Below are 23,901 nucleotides of genomic sequence, written 5' to 3'. Positions count from 1 at the left end.
TTCATGGAGAAGAGCACAGCAGCATCCGCGCGGTGATCCCGTCCCGCAGCTCTAGTACTACTGTGTGCGTCTAGAGCACAACCCCATACAGGAACTGATCGACACCATGGGCCCAGAACTTCTTTTCCTGCCACAAATCGTAGCGACATGTCAGGTCACTGGTGGTGCAACGGCCTGGGATTATTTCCCATCCCAACAGCTCCCCGCACAGCGCTGTGCGGGATGCCCCACGCCTCAGTCATCACCTTCATTTCAGCAGGTTTTGTTTCGCTAATCTCTTGTCCTATCTAGCATTTCATGTGGGAAAAGGGTGAATTGCGTACGCTTCTAGAGTTTCTGGTTGACTTTAGCTAGTTCCTTAGTGTGCCAGAGTTGTGGCCTTCTTGCCCCTTCGCCTCGACAGCCTATGCTCCGCCCAATTTGGCCTCTCCATTGTCGCAGTCAGCAGTGCCCTGCAGCCACCAAAGCGTTAGACCTTCGCGTGACACCGCTCTAGCCTGCTTTCCCACGAGACGCTTGAAAACTAGGCCTCGCTGGTCTGGGCCAGCCAAGCAAGTTTTGCTTCTTAGCGAAGGTTGCATGTCAGCTCGGCTGTTGGGCTGATGGCTAGAGTGTAAGGGACACCCTAGAACTTGTCTAGAAGCTGGGTCTAGCAACAGCCCATCGTCGTGAGATGAAGCCCCTTCCAGGTCGACGCCAGCTTGCGATATGGCTGCAAGCCTACAAGAAAGCGAATATCCCTCCGATCTGACCTGCTCCTGCTTCCACCCCAATTTCGAGCACTACAGATAGACACCGAGACAGCCCTCCCAGATTAGGTCATCTCGGCATACTTTCAGCATTTTTCTACGTCGGTTGCTTCCGCTTACCTGCCTGCGTCCGGCGATCTCGGTATCTAGTCTCCGCCCTACCATATTCTCGGATCCGCGGCGCCTCTAACAGATCATCGGCCGACCTTACGTACCCTACGTACCCTACGTAACCCTACGCGTTCTTACGCACGGTTCAACGCGCCTCCTGCGCCCAGCGTTGTGACACTTAAAGTCTTCGTTGTGTAAACTCAGGGTCTGAGGTCAATCAGTTATAGAAGCCTGTTCCTCCCGTTAAATCTTATTCCAAGTCCAGCTTCGATCTTCACAATCTACTACTTTATAACACCTACAATGGACACTGCGACACTAGAGCTCAAGTCTGCAATGGCTTCGTGAGTACTACCCTCTCTTTCACCAGCTCTTGCTAAGTCGTCTTAGACTATTTGAAAGCGGCAATTACTCAGATCTGACCATTGTTTGTGGAGGAAAAAGATACCCAGTACATCGAGCGTTGCTCGCGACCCGATCCACCTTCTTTGAGGGAGCGTGCCGCAACGGCTTTCGAGAGGCCGAGACTGGAGTCATCGACCTTACTGAAGATGACCCAGAAGCAGTAGAGTACATGGTGAATTGTAAGTAGGATAAAGATGTGGCGATGCCCAATGCCCTGCTAACTTTGAATAATTCAGACTTCTACCATCTCGACTATCTTAACAAGCCGCTATCTCGTCACTCATCGCAACGTTGCACTAGAGCCAATACGCCGCTTTCTTCGCGCTCCGCAAGACACTCTGCGCCTAAGAAAATAAACCTCGCGCTCGTGGAAGACCCATTGCTAGCACAAGCTCTCGCAGCTACCAACTCGTTGCCAATGACGCCTCCTGCAGACGAGCTTACCACCCAGAACTTCAATGCACCTTCCAGCAAGATGCCTGACACGCCGATGGCAGACGAGTCTGCAGCAGATTACCTCACGAGCGTTCAATTAGAGCCCGATGTCGACGATGAGAAGGCGCATCTCGTCACACATGCAAAGGTCTACGCAATTGCAGAGAAGTACGTATCACCTTTCGTCACCTTTTGCTTTCCTCGATTTGCCTAATTACGCGCCCATGTCAGCCGGTGATCTTTCATTTGCACCCAAGGTTTTATTTCTACATATGCGTTGCGCTGCGTCGCGTCGCACGGCGAAAGAACGCCGACATCCCGCGGTCTACGTCACCGCTTGTTTGAGGTGCCAATCACTTCGCCTGGCGCGCGTTCCATATGTCAGATCCCACGCCGTTATCCCTGTTGTTCTCTTCTATGTGCATTGTCTTTGATCGTCCAACCACTGTCTTTGCGGGCAAGACTTTCGAACTGCACTCTCGAGACAGACCACGTCAGCGTGTAACTGTTCCGCTCCAATCACGCGATCGTTTATAAACACGTACCCAGAGATTGTCGCTAACAAATCGTCATAGGTACGGCATTGCTGGCCTGAAAGCGCTTGCACGCAGGAAGTTTGCCCAGGAAATCGATCTTCACCTCAATAGCCCCGAGTTTCCAGAAGCATGCCAAGAGGCGTACGAAACCACCTTCCATACTGATCGAGGCCTGCGGGACTTGATCATCCAAACTTTCCGTGCGAATCCAGGGCTTTCGCTGCGCCCCGATATCGAGATGGCGGTTAGAGAAACCCCGGGACTCGCCTTCGAGCTTTTCAGGATGGCGAGCGGTCTTCCTGTTGCATCATGAAAGCCACGATCGGACTTTGATCACCAATCACAAAGGGACTTGACGCTCTTCGCGCGAAAATCTACTACGAGGGCTACATCATAGTGCTCCTATGCACTCGTTGTCTCAGTGCCCCGAATTCGGTCTTGCAAGCCTTCCAGCATGGGCTGAGACATCTATACAACCTCCAGACAGGGCGTTGAGGTTGATACCGATTACGACAGCGGTATCGGCAGCTACCCGCACTTTGAGATAGTATTGGCTTTCCAAAAGTACCACGACATATGTTCGTACAACAGTATCAGTCGGCTGCGAAACACTATGCAGGGGTCAGCATCAACCTACACGGAATTCGCCAAGATTCTCATTTCCCACCCCGAGTGCAGGTGGCTTCGTGCGACTAGCTACATGAACAGAACAAGCCTATCATTTCTACTTGGGATTCGGTTGCTGAGTTTGGCTCCATCCTTGAATTATCGCTTCATTTTGTCTTGGCTATCGTTCTTCTGTTTGTTATATACTCGCTAGTCTTATATGATACCACATTAGCGATCTACCTCGATGAATTTCGTTACATTACAATGTTGATATACAATACATATACTTTTCAAACATTTGGTATGCTGCTTTAGTGGAGAACTGAAATACCACTCAGTGAAGCAGATAATTGGCTTACATTCCCCCATCCACCGAAGTTCGCGACTAGTACCAACAAACTGTTTCTTCGACCAAGTTCATAATTGTAAGCCTCCCCCCTACTGCGAGCACAGTAAACGTAGGCAGGAGGAAAATGGGTGTGAGCTCAAAAGATACTCTAGCATGGTCTTTTCAAAGAAAAGAATCTCATTGAAGCATTTGACCAAAAGAGAGATTGATTTTGCCATAACATGGAAATAGTGAGATGGCGGAGAAAGGTGACTGGCAAGGCGTCATCACATGAAGTCGCGATAACTCGCTTCGCGATCTAGCAACAACAATAAACCGTGTTAATTCAACTTTAGAAGATGGTCATTGACAATGCTCTCCACTTCTTTCCCGTGTCAGGGCTAGTTAGATGTGGCGCGACTGCTGAACGCCATAAATTCTTCGGGCCCGAAACACGATATCTCGCGCCCGAACATGGCTATGTCGACCAACATAGGGCCCGAGGACAGGAACTTGAGTAGCGATATTGCTTTGATCAGGCAGTTCAATTTAGTACATAAATACTGTAGGGTAGCAGTTTTAGCCTTTTTTTTACCAACACAGTGTCCTTTGCAATACCTACGTTAATACCCTTCGCACGAATCGCTTTTGCATGTAGACACATTACTATCATTCTGTCAAAATCACAAATCATACAGCGCTTCACGAACGAACGATCATGGTTGTCAATGAAATGAAAGACGAGCCTGTCTCTGAAAAGTCTTCAGTTCAACCGACCAGGGAGTTCCAAGATGGGGCGGCAGCCAGCCCATGTGCGCCGCAGGAATATCCATCTGCTGGTCGGGTCGCGCTCATTATGATGTCCATCTACATATCGATCTTCCTGATCGCGCTGGTATTTCTTCCCACGCTTATACTAGGTTGAACAGCGCTAACACACCAGTTCAGGACAAGACTATCATCGCCCCTGCTATACCCAGTATCACGAATACCTTCTCCTCGCTTAACCATATTGGCTGGTATGGCAGCGCATACATGCTCACGCTCTGCTCGTTCCAACTCTTCTGGGGTAGACTGTACACACTTTCATCCACCTCCTCATTACCCATACCCCTCAACTCGCCCAAATCCGTCTTCCTCCTCGCCATCGCCATATTCGAAGTCGGATCCGCTATTTGCGGCGCAGCGCCCTCATCCGTGGCTTTCATAATTGGGCGCGCGATAGCCGGGCTAGGAAGCGCAGGGATCATGAATGGCAGCGTGGTGGTAATGATGGCTGTTGTACCGTTGAGGAAGAGACCGCTGCTACAAGGGCTGATAGGCGCCGTGTTCGGGATCGCGAGTGTAGTCGGTCCGCTACTTGGTGGTGTTTTTACCGAAAAGCTCAGTTGGCGCTGGTGCTTCTACATCAACTTGCCGTGTGGCGCCGTTGCGGTGGCGGTACTAGTTATCGTACTCAGATTGCCTCAACCTAGCCCTGGAACCAAGAGACAAGACGAAGCCATATCGCTAGCCCAGCGACTGGAGAGCCTGGATCCACTGGGTATGTTGACCTTCATCTGCTCTATCGTGTGTCTCTTGCTTGCGCTCCAGTGGGGTGGCACAACATACAACTGGTCCAACTGGCGCGTCGTGCTCTTACTCACGCTCTTCCCTCTTCTGCTGGCAGTATTCTTCGCCATTCAGATATGCTACCCAGCTACAGCGACCCTTCCACTACGGATCCTCACGCAACGCAGCATCGCTTCGTGCTTCTTCTTTACCTTCACCAGCCAAGCAAGTATGCTCGTAAACGCATTCTACACCACCTTATTCTTTCAAGCCATCAAGGGCTTCTCGCCTCTGGACTCTGGTTTGGCTACTCTACCTTTCCTGCTTGCTCTCGTGGTCGGGTCGATACTCGCGGGCGGAATGGTACAACGCATCGGAGTGCCCGCCCCGTTCATGATCGTCTCAGCGATTCTCGCGAGCACTGGCGCCGGGATGATTACAACATGGCCCGTAGATGTCAGTAAGCGCTTCTGGATGGGCTACCAAGTCCTCTTCGGTTTAGGTATTGGCCTGGGTATGCAGCAGCCTGGCATGATGGCACAGATCATACTTCCGCGCGAGGACCAACCAATCGGAATGGCACTCATGTTCTTCGGTCAGAATCTAGGTGGGGCGGTGTTCGTCAGTGTGGCGCAAAACGTGTTCACGGACGAATTGGCGAGGAAGCTGAGCGCGGTGCCCGGCCTGAACTTGGACAAGAAAGCAATCACGAACATAGGCGCGACAATGATCAAGGACCTCGTCACTAATGAGTGGTTGACGGTTGTGCTCGAAGGGTATAGACTCGCTATTCGGAAAGCGTTCTTGGTCGGCACCGGACTGGCGGCGGTTAGTATGTTGGGGGCTCTCCTGGTGGAATGGAAGAGCATTCAAAAGGCTGAGGAGAGAAGCAAAGGCGAGACTCCAGGCAAAGAGATGGCAGCTGCAGTATGATGGGTGTGGCAGATCGAGATGCATCACTACTCTAGCCTCGTCAACCATTAGTTAATCACATACCCACCGTCAGCCACTAATCCATGCCCTGTAATGAAGCTACTCTCACCAGAGCATAAAAACACCGCCGTATCCGCGATTTCACTCGGCAGCCCCATTCTTTCCATAGGCGCGATGTTGATCGCGTTCTTCAGCCGCTCACTCACCTCACCATTCTCGTCACTCGTCATTGGCGTAGCAATGATTCCAGGGCATACCGAATTGATTCTGATATGATGCGGTGGCTTGCTATAATCGATCGCATCGGAGCGTGTCATGGACAGGACAGCAGCCTTTGAAGCAGTGTAGATCGAAGCTTGGGTCTTGCCCACAATGCCCAGCTGCGAGGCGATGTTGACTATGGAGCCGCGCTGCCCACGTATGCGTGCCTCTTGTTCCGACAGCGTGAAGCTAGGGTACGGCCGTAGATCGTTCTTGAGCATCAGCTTCAATTCTTCCTTGACACACATCCACAGCCCACGATAGTTGATGCTGTTTAGCCTGTCGAATTCCCCCAGGCTGACTTCTGCGGTTGGCTTGTTCTCCCCTAGCACGCCTGCGCAATTTATCGCGTAATCGAGGAATGATATTTGGCTGAAGAGCTCGGTGATGAATTCGGGTGAGGCTATATCGCCGGGTATAGACTTGATTGTAGGTGGGGAGGGTAGTTTGAGGTTCAGGATGGCGGTTTCGGTGGCTTCGAGGCCGGACGCGTTGATATCGGTGGTGTAAAGCGTATTCACGCCGGAAACAGAGAGGGCGACGCATACTGCGTGTCCAATCCCTAGAGACGTGTTAAGAAGACGGTATACTTGAAGCTGCGATGGTGGTGGTACCTGAGCCTGCGCCTGTTACTAACGCTGCCCCTTCGACGCGTTTATGCGCCATTGCACGTTCCTATCCTCAATCTGCTGATGCTGGAGAGTTTCTCTTCGTAGAGAAGTAATGGCTCAATAGGGTTTCCGAGAGAGCGACTAGCGTAGCCATCTTGAAGATGCTGCGGCGAGGCGGATGCTGTTGCGGGGAAAGAGTGGGGAGCTCAGATGGTGTTGACGACAAGACTGATAAGAGCTGTGACACAGTGCGCTAAGATACCGGTACGGGCTGTGGTCGTCCTTTTGAAACACTTGGTGCGACCCCTGAGTCTCCACATGCTGTGCATTGGCCTGCTTCTACAGATAGCTGAGGATGCGTCTTATTATACTGTTTCAACCACGTTCGTCGCCCCGTCCGTGGACACTTACGGATCTGGGCAACAAGTCAAGTAAATCAATAACCTGGAGCGATTGCGCACCACCACCATGAATCTCTTTAGGCAACAAAGAACCTGCCCGCCGACCATTCTTAGGCAAGCAACCTCAAATACTCCCAGGTACACATGCTAACAGGATCCCAGAGCCTACAAGGACGGCGATTTTACCGACCTTACCATCATCTGCGGCATCTTTACATTTCACGTTCACCAGGTGGTTGTCTGCTCGGCATGTGATTTCTTCAAGAAGAGCATCAAGTTTGCCGTAGGCAAAGAAGCAGAGGAGAAACGCATCGACCTGCCAGAAGACGACCCTGAGATGATCCGCCGTCTGGTTGCGTATCTTTACCTCGGCGACTACGATCCCTGCCCTGCGCTCAGAGTATCATCTTTCAGTACCATAAGACAACACGAGTCGACTTCTGCAGCTGCTTCCGCTTACCATTCGAGATACCGTGCAACGGGACTAGAGGGCTCTGATCAATGCGCCTGTCTCGCACCCAATACGAAGAACATAAATCAGCCTGTTCTTGAGCCTGAGTCAAAGAACAAACCCGCGGACTACAGCGTTGTTGTGAAAATGCCCAACTGTATCGAAGTCGCCAATCCACTCACTATACATGCTACCATGTACGCTCTTGCTGACAAGTACCAAGTCGACGGACTTGGTCAGGTTGCCAAAGAGAAGTTTGAGTCGTGCCTTCATCACCATGCAAACTCGGGAGACTTTGTCGCTGCGGTACAGCTTGCGTACGGAGCCACTCCGGATTCGAATCGCGGATTGAGGGATGCAGTCGTCACCGCCTTCTTGACGCACTTCAAAATCAATGTCAAAGAGAACCCTGGTATCGAGGCGAAGCTCGACACTATTGATGAGCTATCATTCTTGCTGATCAAGTCATGGCCGATGAAGACGGAGCAGCCGAAGCCAGTTAACCCCATCTTTAATCCCCAGGCTAGTTTGTTTAGTAGCACACCGCCTACGACAAGGCCCGTAGTAAGGCCCGCGACAGGTCCGTTTTTTCTTGGTTCAGTGCGACCGTCATAATGCTGCACAGTTTTGGCATACTTACGAATGTCTGCAAGTACGAGGGGATTCCGTTCCCGATGGCCGATAACGCCTCGCTGTTTTGATTGTTTTAGTGTTCACCCTACATAACGATCGACTCCTCTTACCTGCCCATGTTTTGTGCATCTTTCTTGCGAAGGGGTCTCCCTTTCCACTTTGTCCGTAGTTAACTGCTAGTGTATTCAAGTTGAGTGTCTCATCTGCTTTTCCTTACTTGTGTTATTGCGTCTCTAGATGGACTCTTTCATAGCAACGTTGGCATGTTCTCCCGGTTACACAATCACGTGCCACACTGCATTCCGCAACACCAACCCCCTGCCCTCATCCTACTGCAAACGACACGACCTTGGCCTCACCTTCCGCAACCCACGATCACTGCAACCAGGCACATATTGCAGCCGCATTCGATACCTGCCGAGTCCTATCAATAAACACAAGATCGTAATGGCGTCCTTTATACCTTCTCAACACTGGTGCGACAAAACAATAGAACGCTCAACATCACGTCTCTTGTCTCAGTTGTCTTGCATTGGAATTCTTGCTCAGCAAAACATAACATACGCGCATCATTCACCTTGAGCATTTTACACTCACAACACTCGAAATGTCGACACCTTATACAGACATGGACGTCGCTCTACCGCACGCTTCGTTGCTCACATACTTTCGCCGTCCTACCGCTGCAGCAGAGCCAAATACCAGCGAAGCGTCACCCCCTCCATACAGCAACTGCAACGATACGCATTCAAAGCTTTTCGCCATAACCCAAACTAGAGAAGTTGAAGACGAAGAATCGCAATGCGGCTTTCCAGATGAAGGCACACCTTACCATGACGATGACGACAACAACAATGCATTCAAGAGCATTGCATTGCGCGACACCAGAAACAGCAAACAAAATGTCTACGCTTTCTGTTGCTTCTGGTGCGCCTCATCAGTCTGCGTCTTAATCGCCTTCGGAATCTTCTTCGCCCTCGATCTTGGATTCAGCCAAATTGGATACGGCACTGGTATGGCACAGTGGATGATCCACGGGCCTGCGCGGCGATCGAGCACACAGCACGAGGTAAGCAAGTCACTCAAGCGAGGCCACACTTGTCATTTGCGGGCTTAGCTGACAACACATGTATGCAGATGCGCTTCTGTCTCGCAACGCCTAATCGCGAAGCCCCCGGCCCACAAACATGGCGCTACATCGCACCGATGACGTACGACGACTGCGCGACTGAGATCACGACTTTGCTGGCTAGCCCGTCTGAGTTCTGGAAGCTCCTTCCTGGCGATGAGATTTTGATGGTCGATGGTTCACATCCTGATAATAGAGACGACGAGGATCACAGGTACATGCGCATCTAGGAGAGCGTTGTTGAGCAAGAGCTAGGCGACGATTTGGCAGAAGAGGGGAAACTATCACGGCCAATTTGAAGCAGGCGGACTTTGAGTAAGGTGTTCTGCCGGGTTTATCGTAATCAACATTCTCGGCACTCATGCCATTCATCATCTTTTGAAAATATGATATATCAGGTCTTTGTAGTCATGTCTTGTTGTTCAAGTGACATTCTATGGGTTTATTGACTTTGCATTTAATGGCCTGAAGGAGTCGCATTCTGGAAAGGCATCGATTGAGAGAATACTTCTATCTTTTCCGCATATTCTTGAAAGAAATATTCTTTTCACTATTCTCTCTGGATGATGAATCTCAATCGATTTCTCTAACCCCATGACGCTGAGTGCAAGCCGCAGATCTTGATGAATGACTGCTAGGCAACACGCTTGCTGATATCATGTGTCGGAGTTGGGCAATCGCATACTAAGCAGTTACTCGGACTATAAGAACACCCAGTTTACACTTACTCACGAAGCCCCCACTGATTGAATAGCATCTCGACATATATATTAAGACTTGAATTCTCTCCAAGGTCGGAGGCAGCCTAATGGCTGGCGTTACTAGCGCAAACAAGCAAAACTACAATATTTCACCCGCCTGTTAATGCGCGAGAATGGAGCGCCCGCTGCCATATAAACCCGGACCACCCCCATGAAAACTTTCTCTCACGGTCTAAATCATTCCACAACCTTCACCCAGAAGCTCTACCAGTGCACCGATATCAGTTTTTGAGTCTAACAAGCGATCTGTATCAACCTACTCGGTGGGTCACAACAGGCGGGTACCCTGACATAACTTGCTAATGTGTTTAGATACTATACCAGCTATGCCAGTGAATATACTCCCGCACAACCAGAACTTGCGTCGCTACACTCCCGCGCTACACTCAGCGGCGTTTTCATTCCAGCCTGAGATGTTCCCATCTCTTCCAGGCTGCGGCGGGCGCAAGCAGCTTCCTCTTTCCACATGCGCCATTGCACCGCGATTGTGGGTGCATGTGGTAGAACATGGAGAGTCCAAAGCTTCACAACATAGTAAGTTGACCTATGAACATAGAAACACAAAAGGTTGACAGACCTTAGTGCGAGATGAATCACTCGATATCCCTCCTTGCGATAGCGCTGAACCAGCTATTGTGGTTCAACCAAAGCCCACATTCCATGACTTCATGCGGCTTCCGCGTGAGCTACGTCTTATTATTTGGAAATTCTCGCTCCCAGATCGGCTCGATGAGATCAAGTTGGCCCCCTACCGCAGGGCCAGCAATGACCCAGCCAAGCCAAAGTTCCTACCCGCGTTATGCTATACATCGAAATACACCACCGAAGAAACCATCGGAGTAGTCATCGAGAGCTCCCAGTTCACCGTGGATTTGCCAAAGGACAGAACGTTCCTACGAGCCTTCTTAGCTGCTGCACCAGGGCGCTTTGGACTCTGTCGACGCCTGAACTTCGACTGCTCCCTTGAGTATAACATGGATTTGTCCAAGAATCGAAATCTCGAGCTCGCAGCGAGGTGTAAGGGTTTACGCTCCATCAAGCTCAACTTTCACATCAATGAGCTGACGTATCGGTATTCCTCCCCGACCCGAATACTTCACAACCCGGCTGACCTTTTCGCCAAACACAACCTTGCGCGGTTGTTTGACTGTAAGATGCTCACCAAGGTTATCATCCAGCATGGTGGGTACTTCACGCCCTTGGGCGACGAGACAATAGAAGGTTTGTGTGAGCTACTGAAGCAGGGATTCGTGAATATGTCTCCAAAGCATGTAGTTAAGGTTGAGTCCACTCGAAGAGGGGCTCCCTCGCGGTATTTCTCAATCTGGTACTAGGTGGCGTTCACGCGCCCCACTGCATTAGAAGAAGCTCTCGATACTGTAGTAGGTTGCTAACTGTAGTGGTAGACATACAATGGCCATATTTCAGGAGTGACCAGTTTTCTGCCGCATTAGCTAATCTGAATGTGGCGATGGTCCTGTGCAAGTAGGAAAACCGAAGCATGAGTTGAGAAGAAATGTGGGGTACGGAGTAAGTCCATCTTCCCTACCGTACAAACTCGAACCCTTTGTGCAATCAAAAAGTTTTCCTAGTCCATCACAAGCTTTACAATGTGTCACAAATCACATCCTACAACGTCGCCCTCAGCGCTACACTGAGATTCGGATAGTTATATCGAGCCTGGTTACCCGGTGTTTACATCTATCTCAGGTCTCGAGAACTCGGCACATTGAACCAATGCCGTCGATGAAGGTCTACTGTTTGGGAAAAGTTGACACTGCTTGCTGAAATAGTTTCTTGGATAAAAGCCAATGATATGAAATGCCCGACGGGCTTAGTTGTCTATTCATGCTATATCTTACAGCATCATCTATTAACGCACTTATGTTCCAATACGAAACGTGCAAATAAACGCAACGGTGCGATAACCGCGCAATCTATCATCTACATATTACGCAGGTTATAAGTGTCGCAAGGCCTCAAACCTAGACCTGAACCTCTTGACGCTCCGTAGACGCCAATATGCCAGCAGGGCGACCCGACTGCTCCGATTTGTTGATGGTCCTTCCGCCCGGGCCTAATTCTAGCCTGTCCGTATCGACTAAGCCATCATTCTGAAGGGAAGATGGATCCCACTTGGCGCTGGTGATCGGGTTGACGTGCAGCATGTACATCGTGTCGATCTCCTCCAGCGAACGACCCTTGGTCTCGATCATGAAGAAGTAGACGATGAAGAACAGTACGAAAACCGAAACGGCGAAGACGAGGCCGTAGAAGTAGTCGATCTTCTTCGTGATCATGGTCGAGAAGAAGGAGATGAGGAAGTTGAAGAGCCAGTTGGTAGCGGTCGCGAGAGCCATGCAGGTAGCGCGGTAGCGGGCAGGGTAGAGTTCGCCGACGATTGCCCAAACCAAGGGTCCCCAGGTAGTTGCGAATGCCGCAATGAAGAGGCACGTGAAAACGATCATGATGTTTCCGGCCTGAGGAGTGCTCTTGGGGTTGGCGTGGTCAAGTTGATATTGTCCGATGAAGGAGTAGATGAACAGACAGACTCCCATCCAGGCAGCACCACCCATCATGGCTTTGCGGCGACCGACGTTCTCGACAATCCACAATCCGCCAATGGTAGCGACAACGTTGACTGTGCCAAGGATGATGGAAGTAACATATGAGTTCTCCAGGCCAGTTGCGGCAAAGATGGTGGTACCGTAATAGAAAAAGTAATTGGCACCAGTAAGCTGCTGACCAGCCTGGAGGACCATACCAAGTAGCGTGCGGTACAACATGCGTGGTCCGGTGAAGATCTCGTGCCATGGATGAGCTCCGCCCGTTGACTCGGCCTCAAGCTTCTCCTGGATCTCGGCAATTTCCTTGTCGATGTAGGCACTGTGAGGATCGATACCGTTCAAGCGAGCCATGTTCTTGCGTGCGTCTTCAATGTTACCCTTGCGGTAGGCGTAACGGGGCGATTCGGGAAGAAGGAGGATAGTGCTGCCTAGGATGAGTGCCCAGAGCGCCGAAAGACCATTGGGAATGCGCCATTGCGCGCTATCAAAGTAGTCCTTCGACGTGCCATAGTTGACCATGTACGCTGTCCAAATTCCGAGGGTGATGAAAAGCTGGTAGGAGCTAACGGTAGCACCACGGATGCGCTTGGGGATCGACTCGGATTGGTACATAGGGACGACGGTGGAGAGGGCGCCAATGCCAAGACCTGCAACAAGACGACCCATGGCAAACTGAACCCAGACCCTCTCGCTGGTGATTTCGATGATGACGCCAATGATGTAGAAGAATGCGGAGCCGGAAATGGTAAGACGACGACCGTAGGTATCAGCAAGAGGCGCTGAACCCAAGCATCCGAAAAGAGTACCGATACTGCGAAGTGTTAAAAAAGTTCTTGTCGCAAGGTGAAAACACTTACGCTAAAAGACCGACAATAGCACCTTGACGAACGGGAGAGAATTCGCCATTCTCACCGAACCTCTCCTTGAAGTCGGACATGGCGAGAAATCCGGAAATTTGTCCGGACTCGTAACCGAACATGAAACCTCCAATGCTGGCCACTGCTCCTAGAATGACCGCAATGATAGGTACTCGGCCTTTAGGCTCGACATCTGTGGCGGCGGCAGCGACATGAGAGTTGCCTCTCAGGGGAGTCTCCGTGGGTGTGTTGGTTTCTGGGGTCCCTTTTTCGTGGACCTCTTGTTCCTTTTTACTAAAGAAACGCATCTTGCCGTAGTGTTGTGTGCTCACTGAAGGTTGAAGAATAGAAGAACAGTGGCAAACTGGTCCTTCGGGGTGAGTTGTGGGTTATGGAGGAGCTATATGGGGAAGGGTTGGAGAATAGAAGTCCAGTGTGGATTGCGAAGAGAACTTTGCGCTCAATAAATAGCAAGAGCTTGCGGGGGCCATTGGCAGGTCTAACAGTGGAGCCCCGATGTTAACCCTGCACTCAGACCACCGCCCTATGTTTTGACGCTCTAGACATGGAGGCCAAAGGCACGATGCTCGGACGAGCTCCCAAATAACGGGGCAAATCATGCAATCGTCTCGCGGTGGCTATTGCAAGAAATATCCGTCTGCCACGAGGACACGCGAAAGATTATGAGACCAGTCAACTCGTTCTTTCGCCCAATATCGGACAGCTCGAAATAGTGCCAAAACGCACGGCCATGCGTACTGCGTCATTGGCCCCACTGTTTGCATGAGGTGAGCGCAACTCCCTTGCTATTGAATCGATTCCAATCCCCATGAATCCCGCAAAGTTATCGAGCTGCCCATGGGACATGAATAGTTGTGGAGGCGACCGACATGAGACGGCATCCGTTCTCGTTGGGATGGCGATGTAGTGTGTAGACTGGGGAACGACACATGTCCGGATCCATTCGGCTGCTTCTTTGGTGGGTTCGCATGCGTCTCTGGCGAATCGGACATTGGCTACGCTCAATGCGAAGTCGATGGATAAGTGGGAACGCATCTGCGGTGTGGTTAGGGCTGTGGGGCGCCTGAATTCCCTCACAGGATTGCAATTGAAGTGGATGCTCGTGTCCGAGTACCAAGTCTGCAAGAACCTCCCCAGTTCCGAAGTATGGACATGTAAGATGCGTCTTAGGCGTTCTTGCATCGATCGAGAGCTGGGTCGATCTCGCGCACTCTCTGTGTCTGAAGGTGGTTGTCCTACGCCTCACTGGACTTCTCCAAGCGATGCATCCGGGTTGTGAGCCATGACGTCGGAACGCCCTTGGCCAAGACTGAGGGACCACTAAAAAGCAGGAACACGATCGGACGATTCCATCATATCGGCAGGTGTGACCACCATCTCTCAGCATTCCGGTAGAATGAAGCGAAGTTTGATCACCAGAGCCGACTTTGACCGAGAAAACTTCAACGCTGCGCCAGCATGTCAACACCGAGGTTGCAGCGCTAGCGGCCCGCAACCGGCGCAGGGGGTCGTTGGCGTGGGAAAATCTTCAGCAAAGATTTCAGTGGTTCCGAAAAGGTGGGCCATGGTGGATCATAGGTGACACATCGGTAGATCGGCATCGTGATAAAACGACGGTTGGTCGTGCTAGTTTTTCGTGCAATCTCTGAACCGGACGGAGCTCGGAAGGCCGGAAATCATGGAGGACATGGTAAGGCGCATACAAGGCAGTGCTGGCTGCCGCACAAAGGAGTGCGAAACATGCTCGTGAACTCTCAAAGCGTGCCTGCTACAGGTGTCAGCCCAGATCAAGCGGAAGACAAGCAGACAACAAGGCCTGGCCAGCTGTCGCAACCGTCAAGTGTCATAGTTGAGCTTGCGAAGTATCCACCCGGAACAGGATTGCACGTACCTGTGAGAGTAATGTTCCAAACGCGTGCGGATTCTCTAGAACTGGGAATGGCAGAGGAAACCCGTGAGTCTGGCTCTGCTGAAAGGCCAACCGGGCTGCATATCCCCACGGGGGCCAGGCAATTTATAAAGCTCGCCTCGGAATTCGTTACTCCGGAGTGTGGAGTGGAGTGAACTGAGGGTGAAGGATTCCACCAATAGTCGATCGATTGACGAGTAAGTCCAAACGCCATCCCGTGTTTACGGTGCCTTTGGTGCCTACCGTTACCAATTTCGACGAGCATCGGCTCAGTCACATGCCGTGTAGTACCCTACTGCTTCATTAAGGTAGTTAATTTTGATCCCTCGTGACAGAGGGACTGTGCATCTGAACTCCAAGTGCTACTTGGGCTTGCATAGGTCGAAGAATGTGTGTATTTTCTGAAGCTGGCGGCCTGTGATGAGCCCAATCGCCATATTCATCAGGCTCACAGGGGCCCAAGATGGCACAAACCTTCATATCGAGGCCATTCAATATGGTCTCGCTACTTTTCGCACCAGGAATGGCGAGCTAAACGAAAGAACAATAGGCGCAAAAGGTACGTGGCGCCCACCCAGGTATAAGTATAGCCTTAGCCATCTATACTGTTCGTACGACAATGCGAGATGGACTCAGGAGTACATATTGGGGTGTGGAGAAGCACGGACGGTGTGGAGAAATGTGGGTGCTTTCTGGGCCGCACTAGCTCCTACACGCAGTCCACGCACGTGCCCATCTGCCGACTCTGAGTTTCTAAATATACTCCTCAGGCTCAGTCAATGAGAAGGCGATTCAAGTATTGCTGACATTCTGCAAGGTTCCTATCCACAAACTAGTCGACAGGTTAGACTGTTATGCGCCTTCCAACTCATCTCTGTACCTTCTGTTACTCTAAGGTGAATGATGCACAAGAACTAGTTAAGCGCATGAACTACTCAATCTTTTCCCTTCGCATGTAAAATCTACTTCAATATTGGTTTCAACACGCTACACTCATACCTCGGTTCATCTGCTCGTCATACCCATGAAATGCTAACGCACTTGTAGCATACCCGTGAGCCTCCTGTGCAAGCCATAGCAAACTGATAGGCCTGAAACACCGATTGGTTCATCTGTTGACTGACGACTACACTGTAATTTGTAATCAATCACCGACATGCTAACAGCGGTGCGTGGATTTCCTCAATGGATTATGCATGCGCGTTCGTGAACCGTATAGTGTAGTCTAGAGACTACATGCTCAATCGTAGCTATTGTGATCTTAAGGTTACGTGTCTTAAGCGAATACGATAGCAGATGCCACAGCTAATACGTTTGAACTAGTGGGCATTGGTGGATACGAGAGGAGTGAAGAGTGATTTATTGAAGGCTAACAAGCCGGGCAGAATCTCTAATATATATACATACCCTGATTATCACAGGACTGAAACCAGCTTCCTGGACACTCATCTAGGCGCGCTTCTTGCGGCGGACCTCGACTCCCTTGCCCTCCCTATGGCTACGCTTTCCATTCTCGATAACCTTACCATCTTTCCAGTGGTTGGCGCCTGGGGTAGTTGCGAAGTAGATTTGACGCTCGTGAGTAGCCCTACAGTCATTCCCCTCTAGGCATGACTGACCCTTGTCCTCATGGGGACAAGGCATCCCGAAGACAGGCTTAATGGGCGGCCAGGAAACGATGTCATATTCGTACTGGGCAGAAATCTCCTTCTTCTCGAACTTGCGGAGAACTTCGTACTTGATCTTGGACTTCCAGTCCTGAGAGCCTTGCGTCTTGGCATGCTTGATCTGGTCATGGTGCCAATGTTTGCAGGTCTTCCTGTTACAGAGGTTTTTGTCCTTGTTGTGAGGGCAGAAGGTGGCTAGCTCTGGCTGCGACGGCGGGTATGGAGCGCGGCCACCACGCGCAAGGCCATTAGGTACGAGCTGGGGCTTCAAAGTTCCTACAAGCGCACCACCGTTTGTGGACTCCTTGACCTTCTTCTTGGAATGAGAATGGCTTTGGGGGGTTGGGCTGGCGGCACTTGTGCTTGGTCAGTATAACATACGAGTACTGTGATGAGGTCGCATCATGACTTACCGCTTTAGAGTATTGCCGTTCGAAAGAAAGCGTGATACCGTCGGTAATGCAAGGGAATCCTCACCTTCCTGCTTCGCCGTGCGGGCATTGCGTGCCTGTGGGCCTCTAGCAGATGCCGGGGCGGCGGAGGAAGCAGCTGATGATGCATCTTTTGTAGTTGTAGAAACCTTGGCCGGAGAAATGAGTGCGCGGGGATTATGGACGTTGGTATGTAGTCGAAGCAGAGTCTGCCTATCTCCTCTGTCAAGAGCAGCTTGAGCCCCTAGTACCCTTAGAGTTAGCAAATGTCTAAAATCTTGCAGGTAGGATGCCTTCGCTCTTGGTTGAACATACAATTACGTATGACGTTACGAGATCTAAGTATAGTACCAAGATCTTTCTTTGGAGGCTGTTTGACATGCAGCTTCAACACTTCCTCTTTGATGACGACTTTCGTGTAGTTATTATGGAGTGCTCCGCATGCGATGGAAATTTCCTTCTCTAGCTGGATCATGTCGACTGCTTCCGTTGTATCAGTGGTTGTAGTATCGGTAGCAGTAACATTGGATGGAGGTCCATGTCGAGCCTTTTGCGCGTTGAGCGAAGTATCGTTTGATGATACGGGGGTGGGGCCCACAGTGTCCGAATTAGTGACTGTCTCGCAGGAATCTACATCGGTAATATTAGTGAGTGTAATGATTGATTGAGAAAGGCTAGATCCCACCTTCTTTGCTGTTGTGGCCCGCGTTGGGACCGACACTGGCGTTCTCGGCTGGGTTGCGTTCTTTGGCAATGGAAACAGCAGGATCGCTAGGTGTTGAGCGGCTGCTTGTAGGTGAAGACGTGAACTTGCTTTGAGCGCGACTAGTACCTGCAGGTGCAGTCCGTTTCGCATCAGCCGCTAGATGCGGAGAAGTTGACTTATCGACCATTATGGCACATTCGATGAGTGAGTGCTATGCGAATTCATTAGTTAGTTGTGTAAGAAGTACGAAATCGGGTTATTACTTACGATCTACTTGAGCGTTGAGCGAAACGGTGAGTAGGATGGTGGAGGGGAGAAGAGGACCAAAGGTTGCAAGTTATGTGGGGTGGGTTCCCGAAGGGAGGTTAAACGTCGTTAAGGCAGCAGCTCTGTGGTGAATGCGGATAGCGTTCGGTGAAAGGAAAATAGCGAGTGAACCTTGAGCAGTGAGATGAAGGAGGCCAAGGTAGAGACCCTAAAAACAGCGAGGGATGTCCCAGTGAAAGACCCTACTCGGGCAGGGAGCTGGGAGAGAACTGTCCCCGCAGAGTGAAACCAAAATAAGAGCCAGCGGAGGAAGGACGGCGCCACCGAAGAGCGCGAAGGAAAAGTGTGTAATCATTCATGGACTTACTCGCGGATAGCAATGGCGCAGACTAGTAGAAGCTGCTTTAGTTGCTCGGGTAGGTCGAATATGCGATGCCAGCACTTTTAAGGAGTTGAGAATTGACATATATGATCAGGATCAAGATCAAACATTGTCGTAGATATTCCTCGTGCAAACATGGGGTGACGTCAGGCCAGAAGCAGCATCGAGCGCGGACATTGTGTGGCTACGTGAATTTCTCATTCACCACGGCGCGCAACCGCATCAAAATCGTAACTTGATCCGAGCACCCGCGCTAGCGTAGTACTTCAACTCTTCCTAGAGCTTCCCTCGTTCACTTCCCCACAACTTCATCCGCTTCCCAAAACCACCTGCGATCAATACTACTCAACATTGACCCCGCCCTATCGCGATGGTCTGTCTCCCGACACGCCTGCAATTCTTCATCCACGAGAGCACAGGCGCATAATTCACTCTGTGTTGTCATTCACCGGTTTGCGTGCTCCGTCGGCTCCAACAGCATCGGTCTTCTTGGGTTTCCCAAGGCGCGTATCTTCCTCGGCGACAGAATAGTGCACACTTCCCATTACCTCTGCAGTCACCGGTGCGCTCATTCTCCATCAACAACGAGTGACCTCGGGTTCGCAACTCAGCCAGCTCAGCAAGAGTGCGCATTTCTCATTTGTTGGCAGAGTCGAGGCGCGTAGTTTTCCTTGCCTCTGTAAGTCCCCTAGTGTGCGTCTTTCCGCTGGTAGTGCTGGCCTTGTATCTAGCATTGGGATCGAAAAAGGTGAATACTTTCGCGCTGACGGTAGTCGTAGCCAAATCTTCGAATACCACAGGCGCCGTCAATTTCTCACCACGACGTTCGAAGGTAGTACCTGTCATTGCCTGCACATGACGGAGGCGAGTGTGTCGGTTCAATGATACAAAATGTGCCCTCATTGATCGTCTGTAGCCAACCACCTTTTGTCCTCACGATATTGTACGTTAAAAATCGTCGTCGCCTCTCACAATGGCCACCTCGCCTTCGGTGCACTACGAAAAAGGGTCGCCTTCTCGGGCTTGCTGTGGATCATGTCTGCGATACAATGCCTAGGTGTGCATTGCGCGCATGTAGCCATTGTTGAAAGGTTTGCGGCGCGATGAAGGGCTCAACTTCGCTGCTTAGTGGTGAGTGTCTCTCTCGATATAGGATGACCATCTACTAACAACCTAAGGCTTTCTCGATTGGAGCTGAGCGGGATTTTCAACAAACCCCGCTCAGCTCCAATCGAGCGACGTGCAGGCTGGGGATGGGTTGTTTACACACGTCCGACCTTCCCCGGCCTGCCGTCAACTGTGTAGTCGCGACGGCGCTACACAGTCTATGGTACAGGGGGCGAAGCATCGCTTCAACAAGCAGACTCCCACAGCAACCTACAGACCGTCTGTTGGTTGGCTGGCCGTGATGAAGCATCAACGGTTCGGCCGCAAGCGTGGTGCAGTGTTGCTTAAGCAGCTGCCCCCATGAAGCTTGTATGACTTTGGTGCAAGCGACATGGAGTGTAAGGGGATCGAAAGCACTTGCCGGTGCTATGAGTCTGCAGACTGGCCCACCAATCGTGGGAGTAGAGCGGGTAAGATGAGTCGACAGCGAATTCTTGCATTTAGTTAACCTCGTGCAGGTGCCGCCCTGTGCTTTCTGAAACCTCGTACGTAGGGACTGGTCGAGGGATTGAAGTACAACGGCTCTACTTCTGGTACCTACTTTGATGCAGTGTCCCCACTGTAGGTGTTCGGTTCGAATCCGACAGCCCTCGTCCAGGACCCCGCCACCAGTGATCCCCTTTTTAGGGTATCGAGTGTGGAAGACGCCTGCGATATCGAGCACTCTTTGGGAGCTCCGATAGGCCATATGGTCCATGGCATATTGCGTACGCGCGATCAGATCCAGTCAAAACCCGATACGTGCTTGCGCACCGCTGTCGGTTCGTCGAGAGTTCAGCTGTCACGGCGGTAGTGCTCATTAGCAATAATGTATCACTCCGTCGTGGGAATTTGGTCGCTTTGCTGCCCTTAGCCCCTCCAGAAACCTTACGTAAGGGATTCAGTCGTCACCCGCAACGATCTGAATACCCCGCCACCGGTGGCCGCCTTTTGGTGTTGTCGAGTGTGGAAGATGCCTGCGGTTCGGAGTGCTTCTCGGAGCCTCTGCATGTCCTCTGGGACCATGGCAAATTACGTGAGTAATCCTGGAGTTCAGTCGACGCCAGCTCCTTGAACGTGGACAGCTGGGCAGATATGGTAACACAAATCTGCCTCAGCATGTCCAACCCAGAGTAGCCCTCTGGACAGGAAGTGGGTTGGGCCTTGTCCAATGGGCAAGGTTCGATTTGCTATCCACTGTGCCGGTGCATCCCGGTCCCCGGTGGTCGGGAGCTGGATGCTCAATTCCATGTTGTGGCTCGAAAAGACTGATTGTGTTGGTGCGCACCCACGTCCACAAGAGGCTTTCGATTCAGACTGGAGGCTTGAATGTTACACGCTGTACTGGTGCATGTCAACCAACAGCGACATCACCCACATTCAAGTGAGTTATCCTCCTCTTTTCAGATCTTCGAGCTATGCTGGTGCGGGACAGCATGGTGACGAGATTTGTAACCCGAGATCTCAACATCTCACCTCGAAGTGTCCAAGCTGTGCGATGATGGCACCCACAGTGACAACTCTCACACTTCTTTGATCAAGTGTCAAGCTGCGCAACGTCAGGCGTTCGTGGTGACAAACATTACATTTGGTCAAATTGGGATTCAACTCCCGATACTTTTTTCATTGAGCTCCTTGCCTAAACGGTGAGCCTCGAGGAAGAAACACATGGTGATTGTTCTTGGTTGCTGTGGTGCAAAGCTAGTCTGCTTGCCATTTAATCCGAGTCTGCTAACTAGTTGCGTCGAGATGAATGTATTCACAACACAAGTCCAGCTTGGAGGCTAGCTAACTGTTACTCTCACTAAAGGACGGTATGCTTCACGAGTCGCGGCTCAAGGGAACATGCTGCTTTGACGACCTGGCGGTGTTGGCGGTTGCATTCACAGCTGCCATATGATGCCCAGACCGACATGGAAGTAGGGTAAGTGGGATGCGTGATGGGAAAGCTTTGGTAAGATGGAGGTGATGGAAATAGGACCAGATCGCTTCGAGTGATGACGAGTAAAACGAGCGCTAACCTATTTCGGTGTTGTATTTCTAGGAGGCTATCTTATGCACTACAACCTTTGAACAACGTCAGCGCCATTGTCATTACACAATGCTACCATGATCATAAGCCAGAATACGACTTGATGACCTGATATACGCCGCCACGTTAGTCCTGGGATATCATACAACAACCTTACCATTCCATGTCAGTGGTGGATGGTACGACGCCAACAGTGGGATTGAGATTAAAGCCGCGGATTATGAGGGTTCTGGAATTTGGTAGCAACTGTGCAGTAGTTGTATCGGACAAAGTCGCAATATCTTATGGAAGCATTTTATATGGCTCTGGGATGTGTAGACGTCTACTCCTAGGAGTTCCATCGTACCGTCACACTGAAGTATCTCTCCTCAACGCACAATGGAATATGAAGATCCGATATCAGGATATCGATTGGAAATATTTCTATACTAGTCATGGTCACTCAGGCTAACCCGAGTCCCTCGACAATAGAACCTCCAATACGTCACATGCAAGCCATCCCACTCACAAGAAACCCCAATGCCGATAACCAAGAACCAGCACAATCACTCGTCCGCCCTACCCAGCCGAATAGCAATCTGCCATGGAAGGTTTCTCTATATCAACTTTCGCACGCTACTTGGTAGCATGACACTCGTAAGCACGAATGCGATTCTGCAGTTCCCAGTCAGTAAGCTTAACCCCCCCTCCTACCACCAACAGCGAATACAAAAACAAACTTACATCCCATTTAAGCGCACCAAGGTCATCGACTCCGTAAGTAAGCCAAAGGGAGTTCTTGCCTGGTGAGCGATCGCAATTCGAAGTACTGCAATGTACACAGTCAGCGAAACAACCTCTCGATCTCACTAGTCATCGGTACGCAGAGCAGTCTGACAGCGAGCGAGGGACTGCTTACTCCCAGAAGAAACACCCGAATGGAACCCCATAATTGAGTTGGCCGTAGCGGCAGCCCTGTAAGGAGAGGGAGGAGATATCGGGGAACCTTGTGCTGCTGTTAGAACTTGGACGATGCTGTTTTCGTTTCCATTGCTGTGACTGCTGCGGCTTGATGTGCGTAGATACTGACCAACTGTCTGTTCGACGGCATTGCCTGTTAAGAGGCATGTCGCAACTCTGAGTCACGCCTTGAATGCCCTTGTGGTGCGTGTCCTTGTAGAACTGGATCTATGGTGTGTCAGCGTCTGTCTACGTGAATATCAAGCTATTCAACGCACCATATACACAGGTTCGCCTCCCGCATCCGTAGACCCGATATCGCTAGAGTTGCTAAGCGTGTTAATTTTCACGTGAACCGAAGTTGAGAGTAACGCGTTTTGCTGAGGAAGTAGGTGTACGGACATGATGGGATCGGGTGCCATTTCAGGCAGCGGCATGATGACATCGCTGAGGTCGACGATCATGGGCTCGTCGCCGAGGACAAGAGTCGTGCCGTCGGTCTTGTTGAGTGTGAGGCTCGCAGCGAGTGAGATGAAGGCGAACAAGAGAGTGAAGAGGAGCATCGTGAATGGATTTGGGTATCGAGTTGACAAGCAGGGAAATGTATAGCGTGAGTAGTGAGTAGTGAGAGGTAGAGGATGTAAACAGTTCGGGGATGAACAGCACATGTGCGTCACGTATGACCATGCTCGAGGTGGTACTCAGGCGGTGAGCAGTGCCAGTCAGTGCATTGGAGTCTGACCAGTCATTCGCTATTGCTAGTGGAGTCAACGCGTTTGCGCTTTGATAGATACAATCACCCTCATCTATAGGTATCTACGATATACAAACTTATCGCAATCTGGGATCAGATACCTGCACAACAACCACAATTTGCGCGTTACGGGGGAGTGTGAATGAGAAGAAAATTCGGCACTAGGTATGAAGCCTCTATTTCAGATGTACAGAGAGACCCACATTTACAAGATAGCCTCATGAATCAGAGCATTATTGAGATTCAGATAAGGGTGCCCGGGTACAAGAGTCGTGAAAAGTTGAATTGATCGAATCTAACAGCGGGGAAAAACCGGTCA

The 23,901-nt window shown here is 50.9% G+C and overlaps 10 protein-coding genes across 10 annotated transcripts; 6 read left to right on the top strand and 4 right to left on the bottom strand.

The window, feature by feature from the left end:
- Positions 1 to 872: 872 nt before the first annotated feature.
- K460DRAFT_80526 (uncharacterized protein) lies at positions 873 to 2,699 on the top strand. Its single transcript, XM_040938704.1, has 4 exons — positions 873 to 1,204; positions 1,305 to 1,444; positions 1,502 to 1,868; positions 2,276 to 2,699. The coding sequence occupies exons 1-4, from the start codon at positions 1,164 to 1,166 to the stop codon at positions 2,547 to 2,549; spliced, it is 822 nt and encodes a 273-aa protein (XP_040791314.1). The 5' UTR covers positions 873 to 1,163; the 3' UTR covers positions 2,550 to 2,699.
- A 1,207-nt stretch (positions 2,700 to 3,906) lies between these two features.
- On the top strand, positions 3,907 to 5,657 carry K460DRAFT_276880 (putative efflux pump antibiotic resistance protein; the record flags this gene model as incomplete). Its single annotated transcript, XM_040928146.1, has 2 exons — positions 3,907 to 4,068; positions 4,122 to 5,657. The coding sequence occupies 2 exons, from the start codon at positions 3,907 to 3,909 to the stop codon at positions 5,655 to 5,657; spliced, it is 1,698 nt and encodes a 565-aa protein (XP_040791313.1).
- Positions 5,658 to 5,704: 47 nt separating this feature from the next.
- K460DRAFT_404017 (2-(R)-hydroxypropyl-CoM dehydrogenase) lies at positions 5,705 to 6,584 on the bottom strand (the record flags this gene model as incomplete). The annotated part of the gene is made up of 2 exons (XM_040936689.1): positions 5,705 to 6,480; positions 6,533 to 6,584. 2 exons carry the CDS (start codon positions 6,582 to 6,584, stop codon positions 5,705 to 5,707), a joined length of 828 nt encoding a protein of 275 aa, XP_040791312.1.
- A 287-nt stretch (positions 6,585 to 6,871) lies between these two features.
- K460DRAFT_80395 (uncharacterized protein) lies at positions 6,872 to 8,137 on the top strand. Its single transcript, XM_040938703.1, has 2 exons — positions 6,872 to 7,044; positions 7,093 to 8,137. The coding sequence occupies exons 1-2, from the start codon at positions 6,998 to 7,000 to the stop codon at positions 7,994 to 7,996; spliced, it is 951 nt and encodes a 316-aa protein (XP_040791311.1). The 5' UTR covers positions 6,872 to 6,997; the 3' UTR covers positions 7,997 to 8,137.
- A 505-nt stretch (positions 8,138 to 8,642) lies between these two features.
- Positions 8,643 to 9,373, top strand: K460DRAFT_277935 (uncharacterized protein; the record flags this gene model as incomplete). Its single annotated transcript, XM_040928211.1, has 2 exons — positions 8,643 to 9,083; positions 9,152 to 9,373. The coding sequence occupies 2 exons, from the start codon at positions 8,643 to 8,645 to the stop codon at positions 9,371 to 9,373; spliced, it is 663 nt and encodes a 220-aa protein (XP_040791310.1).
- A 1,172-nt stretch (positions 9,374 to 10,545) lies between these two features.
- On the top strand, positions 10,546 to 11,238 carry K460DRAFT_277359 (uncharacterized protein; the record flags this gene model as incomplete). Its single annotated transcript, XM_040928177.1, has 1 exon — positions 10,546 to 11,238. A coding segment is annotated over one exon (693 nt), but the record flags the coding sequence as incomplete, so codon positions are not given.
- A 325-nt stretch (positions 11,239 to 11,563) lies between these two features.
- Positions 11,564 to 13,904, bottom strand: K460DRAFT_80359 (general substrate transporter). Its single transcript, XM_040938702.1, has 2 exons — positions 13,329 to 13,904; positions 11,564 to 13,282 (listed from the first exon to the last, which is right to left on the bottom strand). The coding sequence occupies exons 1-2, from the start codon at positions 13,634 to 13,636 to the stop codon at positions 11,890 to 11,892; spliced, it is 1,701 nt and encodes a 566-aa protein (XP_040791308.1). The 5' UTR covers positions 13,637 to 13,904; the 3' UTR covers positions 11,564 to 11,889.
- A 2,803-nt stretch (positions 13,905 to 16,707) lies between these two features.
- K460DRAFT_404012 (uncharacterized protein) lies at positions 16,708 to 18,249 on the bottom strand (the record flags this gene model as incomplete). The annotated part of the gene is made up of 4 exons (XM_040936688.1): positions 16,708 to 17,281; positions 17,339 to 17,600; positions 17,672 to 17,986; positions 18,042 to 18,249. The coding sequence occupies 4 exons, from the start codon at positions 18,247 to 18,249 to the stop codon at positions 16,708 to 16,710; spliced, it is 1,359 nt and encodes a 452-aa protein (XP_040791307.1).
- A 1,940-nt stretch (positions 18,250 to 20,189) lies between these two features.
- Positions 20,190 to 21,394, top strand: K460DRAFT_353687 (uncharacterized protein; the record flags this gene model as incomplete). The annotated part of the gene is made up of 6 exons (XM_040931734.1): positions 20,190 to 20,288; positions 20,372 to 20,439; positions 20,506 to 20,639; positions 20,672 to 20,893; positions 20,976 to 21,241; positions 21,293 to 21,394. The coding sequence occupies 6 exons, from the start codon at positions 20,190 to 20,192 to the stop codon at positions 21,392 to 21,394; spliced, it is 891 nt and encodes a 296-aa protein (XP_040791306.1).
- Positions 21,395 to 22,504: 1,110 nt separating this feature from the next.
- K460DRAFT_404011 (uncharacterized protein) lies at positions 22,505 to 23,391 on the bottom strand (the record flags this gene model as incomplete). Its single annotated transcript, XM_040936687.1, has 4 exons — positions 22,505 to 22,543; positions 22,613 to 22,697; positions 22,788 to 23,056; positions 23,107 to 23,391. The coding sequence occupies 4 exons, from the start codon at positions 23,389 to 23,391 to the stop codon at positions 22,505 to 22,507; spliced, it is 678 nt and encodes a 225-aa protein (XP_040791305.1).
- Between the last annotated feature and the right edge of the window lie 510 nt (positions 23,392 to 23,901).

Source organism: Cucurbitaria berberidis (genome assembly GCF_010015615.1).
Source record: "Cucurbitaria berberidis CBS 394.84 unplaced genomic scaffold K460scaffold_2, whole genome shotgun sequence".
NCBI lineage: Eukaryota > Fungi > Ascomycota > Dothideomycetes > Pleosporales > Cucurbitariaceae > Cucurbitaria > Cucurbitaria berberidis.
The sequence above is the reverse complement of the archived record's forward strand: the minus strand, read 5'-3'. Positions and strand labels throughout refer to the sequence as shown.

Bases quoted from the DNA above. Each gene is read 5' to 3' on its own strand.
- K460DRAFT_80395 (XM_040938703.1), top strand. From the start codon at position 6,998: ATGAATCTCTTTAGGCAACAAAGAACCTGCCCGCCGACCATTCTTAG. The intron at 7,045-7,092 runs GCAAGCAACCTC...ACAGGATCCCAG, and splicing joins TGCCCGCCGACCATTCTTAG to AGCCTACAAGGACGGCGATT.
- K460DRAFT_80359 (XM_040938702.1), bottom strand. From the start codon at position 13,636: ATGCGTTTCTTTAGTAAAAAGGAACAAGAGGTCCACGAAAAAGGGACC. The intron at 13,283-13,328 runs GTAAGTGTTTTC...AACACTTCGCAG, and splicing joins GCTATTGTCGGTCTTTTAGC to TATCGGTACTCTTTTCGGAT.
- K460DRAFT_80526 (XM_040938704.1), top strand. From the start codon at position 1,164: ATGGACACTGCGACACTAGAGCTCAAGTCTGCAATGGCTTC. The intron at 1,205-1,304 runs GTGAGTACTACC...TGGAGGAAAAAG, and splicing joins CTCAAGTCTGCAATGGCTTC to ATACCCAGTACATCGAGCGT. The intron at 1,869-2,275 runs GTACGTATCACC...AAATCGTCATAG, and splicing joins GTCTACGCAATTGCAGAGAA to GTACGGCATTGCTGGCCTGA.